The sequence below is a fragment of the Salminus brasiliensis genome, chromosome 2 (assembly GCF_030463535.1).
Source record: "Salminus brasiliensis chromosome 2, fSalBra1.hap2, whole genome shotgun sequence".
NCBI lineage: Eukaryota > Metazoa > Chordata > Actinopteri > Characiformes > Bryconidae > Salminus > Salminus brasiliensis.
In genome coordinates, this window is record NC_132879.1 from 32,861,202 (window position 1) to 32,867,145 (window position 5,944).

The following is a 5,944-nucleotide window of genomic DNA, read 5'->3' on the forward strand; positions in this document are numbered from 1 at the left end:
ATCAAGTGGGTAAGAGACTATTAACTTGGTGGTGAGTTGTTTTAAGACTGTTTTTATTGTTTTTTTTTATTTTTGCCCATAGTTACAAACACATTTTTTCCTCAAGGGACCCTTGCTTTGTTGTGTTAAGATTCACGTAATGTGTCCGGATTTTGTTATCATTTGTAACGCCACCTTCACAATGCAAAAATACCCATAATGCTTTTTCCTTTTGCAACATCCCATGCCTTTCTTGTGCTTCATATTTTACTAATTGTGTTTTATTGCTGTTATTTTCTTAAAATGTTCTTGTACAATAGTAGTATGTTGGTATAATGCAATTATACCATTCTTGAAATCCTCTGTAAAGTAGGTGTACATGTATAGTTCTAAGAAAAGCAAGCTTTCTTTTGCAGCGGCTTTATATAATCTGTGAGAGTAATCTGAGGTATGGTAATACCTTGTTCAAAACTTTACCCAAAACCTTCCCACCCTTAATTGAAATATATTGTGTCATGGCAAATTGTGTTAGTTTTTTGGGGGGTTTCTCAGGCTCTTTTTGCTGCAAGGTAGATTTTATTGGTGGTTTGGTTATAGATTGTGTAGGCATTTTGTTTAGGTTCAGCTTTTGAGCTTTGCGTTTTATCTTATCCAGTGGGTAAAAAACTATTAACTTGGTGGTGAGTTACTTGAAGACTGTTTTAATTGAATTTTACATTTTTTAAAATGATCCATAAATGCAAAAATACCCATAATGATTTTTTTCCTACTGCCATGCCTTTTAAGTGCTTCATAATAAACTAATTGTGTTTTCTTATAATAATAATTATAAAATAATAGTATGTTGGTACAAGGCAATTTGGAAAGTAATTCAGAAAGTAAATGTGATAAATTGGTTACCATTCTTGAAATCCTGAGTAAAGTAGGTGAACATTTTTTGTGGGGTTTTTTTTCTGCAAAGGCAATGTCATAGTTTTTGAGTTTAATTCAGTGCATGGTCATTACTGTTTAAAATATTTACTCAATACCCCACCATGATGGTTTGAAATATAGTCCATCATGGCAATTTGTGTTTTTATAGAGACTCAAAAATCTTTTCGTTTTTTTGGCAGTTTGGTTTTAGATTGTGTGGCCAACGTGTTTAGTTTCAGGTTTTGAGCTTTGCTTTTCATCTTATCCAGTGGGTAAGAAACTTGGTGGAGAGTTATTTTAAGACTGATTTTATTATTTTTTAAATGTTTGTGCCCATAGTTACAATCACAGTCAACACAGTCTTTTGGCAGTTTGTTTTTAGGTTGTGTGTGCATTATATTTATGTTCAGGTTTTGAGCTTTGTGTTTTGTCTCATCTAGTGAGTAAGAAACTAGTAACTTGGTTGTGAGTTGTTTTAAGACTGGTTTTATTGTTGTTGTTTTATTGGTGTTGCCCACAGTTATAAACATTTTTTTCCTCAAGGGTCCCTTGCTTTGTTGTGGTAAGATTCGCATGCGTATAGATTTTGTTGTCAATTGTATCCCCGCCTTCACAATGCAAAAATACCCATAATGCTTTTTCCTTTTGCGTTCTACGACATGCCATGTCTTTGTATTGCTTCATATTTTCCTAATTGTATTTTTTTGCTGCTAATTACTTAGAATCTTTCATGTACAACAATAGTAAGTTGGAACAACACAATTTGGAAAGTAGTTGAGAAAGTAATTGCTATAAACTGGTTACCATTCTTGAAATCCTCAGTACATTAGGTGTGTATATATCTATATATATCTATATATATATATTTATATATTTCCTTTTAAGAAGATTTAGTGTTTTTTTACTTAGAACCAATGTCATGGTTTATGAGATTAATTCGAGGCGTTGCTATTTGTGGTTGAAAACTTTTTTTGACTTGGAAATATAATCAGCCATGGCAATTTTTGTTATTCTGTAATGAGACTTGAGTCTTTTGGTTTCGTCTCTCTTTTTTCTCACAGTCAAGGCAGTTTCTTGGCAATTTGTTTTTAGCTTGTGTGGGTATTATGTTTAGGTTCAGCTTTTGAGCTTTGCGTTCTGTCTCATCCAGTGGGTGAGAAAATAGTAACTTGGTGGTGATTTGGCTGGTTTTATTGATTTTTAATTTTTGGCCCATAGTAACAAACACATTTTTCTCAAGGGTCCCGTGCTTTGTTGTGTTAAGATTCCGGTAACGCTTTTGGATTTTTTTGTCAATCGGAACAGCGACTTCACAATGCAAAAATACCCACAATGCTTTTCCCTTTTGCTTTCTACGACATGCCATGGCTTTTAAGTGCTTCATATTTTACTAACTGTTTTCTTGCTGCAATTGTCTTAAAATGTTCTTGTACAATAGTAGTATGTTGGTATAACGCAATTCGGAAAGTAATTCAGAAAGTAATTGAAATGACCTGGTTACCATTCTTGAAATCCTCTGTAAAGTAGGTGTACATATATAGAGGTCTAAGTCGATATAAGTTCTGTATTTTTGGCAATATTGTAGAGTGTAAATTTAATATGAGGTGTGATCATTACTGGTTAAAAATATTACACAATACTTTGCCAGCATGTTTGGAAATATAGTCAGCCAAGACGTATTTTACATAGTTTTTGCAGGGAATTGAATGTTTATGTGAAAATGAAGTTTGTATCTTTGGTTTCTTCAGGCTATTTGTGCTGCAATCAAGGCAGTTTTATAGCAGTCTGGTTTTAGATTGTGTGGGCATTCTGTTTGGTGGGTTGTTTTAAGACTGCTTTTATTCATTTCTTAATATTTTTGCCTATAGATACAATGACATTTGTCTCAAGGGTCCTTTCCTTTGTTATGTTAAGATTCTCGTGATGTGTTTGGATGTTCTTGTCAATCGCAACACCGCCTTGACATTGCAAAAATAACCATACTTTTTCCTTTTGTTGAGCACGGAGAACACAAAGAACACAAATATGACTAAGAAAGAGCACAAAGAACACACACATAAACCCATACATGAGTACAAATATGGAAATACATTAATAAATAAATGTAGACATACAGAAACAGATGAATGCCAAAATGTGGCGAAATACATAAATAAAATAAAATAATAATAATAAAAAAAAAAATAGAGAAATTAATGTGAAATTGTGGAAATACCAAAGTAAAGATGTGGAAGTATGTGACTGATTTTACTGACTGCAGTGATTCATGTCCTAAAGTAACTAGACACCCTTTCTTCTGAATAAATTCAGCTGCTTTACGGCATCTGACACGGATGTTTCCATAGAAACGCACTGACCAATAGAACAGGACTCTATAAAGAAACTTTGTGGTGACAGATCCGGTTTCTAAATCTAGTCTCAGATCATACAGATCTGATGCTAAACTTTAGTATGAGTAAGGCCTTAATTCATCAGGCCTGGCTGTATTTAATCAGCTCAGTCTGATCACTGCAATTTGCTTCATGTGTTGCTGAGGTAAATGAAGGGGCATAGCACTGTACACAGCACTGTGTGTCCATACAGTCCTATACAGCCAATGAAGAGACTGACCTCAGTGACCCGAGTCCTCCTCCATTGTGAGGTCATGTCGATGACATCACAGAGCCTATAAAAAGGCAGGTTCCCCTTCACTGGCTCAGTTCGGATTCAGCAGCTCGAGAGACGCTTCATTCCTGCGTTCACACTGACACTGACGCCATTTAGCTGACGCTCTTCTCTAGAACCATCTTATCTAGAACCAGAAAGAGGTTCTACTTTTGCTTCTCCTTTCAAATAGGACAGAGTAGAAAAATGCAAACCAAAGAAGTCCTGAGGAGTTTGGGCTACGAGGTGGTGGATTTCATTGGTAAAGGGAGTTACGGTGAGGTTAAGCTGGCCACATCTCAAAGGCACTCCAACCATGTGGCCATCAAAATAATGCACCGCAGGCTGGCATCACATATTTTTGTCTCTAAACTTCTGCCCCGGGAACTGGCCATTCTGAAAAGAGTAAAGCACCCTCACATTGTTCAGGTGCATGAAATCTTTGAGATGCCAAACGGACAGGTGTTTATTGTGATGGAGGCTGCCGCAATGGATCTTCAACAGAAGATCTGGGAGCTCGGCCGCATTCCCATTGGCCAAGCAAAAATGTGGTTCTCACAGCTGCTCAGCGCTGTGGCCTATCTACATCAGCAGAACATTGTACATCGTGACCTTAAATGTAAAAACGTTCTGCTGACTGCTAACAACCAAGTCAAATTAACCGACTTTGGTTTAGGCCGTTTTTCAAGGGGCTTTCCTGACTTAAGCAAGACCTATTATTGCACTCCCGAGTATGGTGCACCTGAGGTGCTTTTGGAAAAACCCTATGATCCAAAAAAAAGTGACGTGTGGAGTTTAGGTATTATCTTTTACTCCATGGTCACCGGATCCACACCCTTCAAAGTTAACAGTTTGAAGAGTCTCCTACGTGTTCAGCGAGAACCCTTGGTGTTCCCACGTAGGATCACAGTGGAGGAGCCCTGTCGGGCCTTCATATCTTATATGCTGCAATACGACCCCTCCACTCGGCCGTCTGTGACAGAGGTGGCACAGCACCCTTGGCTACAGCCGAGGCAGGAACGGTAAGTAAACCACTGTGCAGGTATACATATATGAAGAACATTTTGAATGGGTCACTCAAAGTAAAGAGCTGTTTTGCAAATAGGTAACATACAGTATTAGTTCACTAACGATAAGTACACTAACACATTGCTTCTGTACTGTCTCCAGGGTTATTGGCAGGTTTGTGGTGGTGCCCGTTGAGGATCTGTGTCCAGACGTCAACCCACTTGAAACGTCAGAGGAAGAGTCTCAGTCTTCCTTCTCTTTGAACAGTAACATAGACAGCATATCATCTTCTGCCTCTGAAAATGAGCTGGTGTTTTTCAGCACTCCTCAGTCGACAGAGGAAGAGTCTCCGTCTTCTTCTTTAAGCAGAGACGTAGACGTTCTCTCATCTCATGGTGTCAGATGCAAGACTCTGATGCCTGAGCAGAAAGACAACAGCAGTGGAGCTGGTGCAAGTCTGACTTGCCAAAGGGTAGAGGCTGTGGAGGAGCACTATGGCTGCGTTAGCTGTAGTCCTGTTTGTGCTGCTATTAAAAGGGCAGCTAATGCTTATGTCAAGGCACCAATTCTCAGAGCCTCCCGGTCACTCCGACGGAGGATGAGGAAGTTATTCAGACTTAACTCTGTGGTCCATGACACCACCTCTATTTCCCAGCAGAGTGCTCCTCATTCTGCTTCCCCTTCAGAAGCTCCTGCTTGTTTGTGTTCTGAGCAGAGACTCAAGGATGTGACTCTAGATGTCCCTCTCCATGGGCTAGTGGTGGAGACAGTACCTGTTCTCCCACAGCCCACAGTACGGAAAGGAACCAGGAGGCTGAGGTTCCCTAAATTTAAGGTATGTTAGGCAAGTGTTGAGCGATCGTCACAGCCTCAGATTTTATACTTTAAATATTTGCTAGAAATGTTTCAGTTGATTCATATGTGTCATTTTGTCTCGCCAACAGATCCTGAAGAAGACGAAGATGATTCACCCATTGTAGACATCTAGCACGGCCCTGGTGATGACATACTACCTTTACACAATTTATTGGTCATTTATACGTTGTTTTGACCAGGGGAGGATGGGTCCCCCTAGTGAGTCTTGGTTCCTCCCAAGGTTTCTTCCTCCAGCTCTGAGGGAGTTTTTCCTTGCCACTGTCGCCTTTGGCTTGCTCACTTGGGGTTCATGTTGTATTTATTTATTTTTATTTGTTCTATTTCCCGATTTCTGTAAAGCTGCGTTGCACCATCAGGTTGTAAAAAGCGACATACACATCATTTGGACTTGTTATGTGAGGGGTAGGAAGGACACTGTCTAAACTGTGTCCATTAGGGGAAGTATAGCTCTGCACTCAGCTGAGGATATTGTTGGGTGGCTGATAGAACACTTTCTCTAGACATTAGGGATTGAGATGCCTCTGTA

The 5,944-nt window shown here is 39.0% G+C and overlaps 1 protein-coding gene across 1 annotated transcript; it reads left to right on the forward strand.

Annotated features, from left to right (window-relative positions):
• Positions 1-3,732: 3,732 nt before the first annotated feature.
• LOC140549677 (testis-specific serine/threonine-protein kinase 6-like) lies at positions 3,733-5,522 on the forward strand. Its single transcript, XM_072673427.1, has 3 exons — positions 3,733-4,556; positions 4,705-5,377; positions 5,487-5,522. The coding sequence occupies exons 1-3, from the start codon at positions 3,742-3,744 to the stop codon at positions 5,520-5,522; spliced, it is 1,524 nt and encodes a 507-aa protein (XP_072529528.1). The 5' UTR covers positions 3,733-3,741.
• Positions 5,523-5,944: the final 422 nt, after the last annotated feature.

What these genes read in the sequence shown, in the direction of transcription:
- LOC140549677 (XM_072673427.1), top strand. Translation starts at nt 3,742, where the DNA reads ATGCAAACCAAAGAAGTCCTGAGGAGTTTGGGCTACGAGGTGGTGGAT. An exon ending in CTACAGCCGAGGCAGGAACG is followed by an intron (nt 4,557 to 4,704) that starts GTAAGTAAACCA and finishes TACTGTCTCCAG; the next exon opens with GGTTATTGGCAGGTTTGTGG. An exon ending in TGAGGTTCCCTAAATTTAAG is followed by an intron (nt 5,378 to 5,486) that starts GTATGTTAGGCA and finishes TCTCGCCAACAG; the next exon opens with ATCCTGAAGAAGACGAAGAT.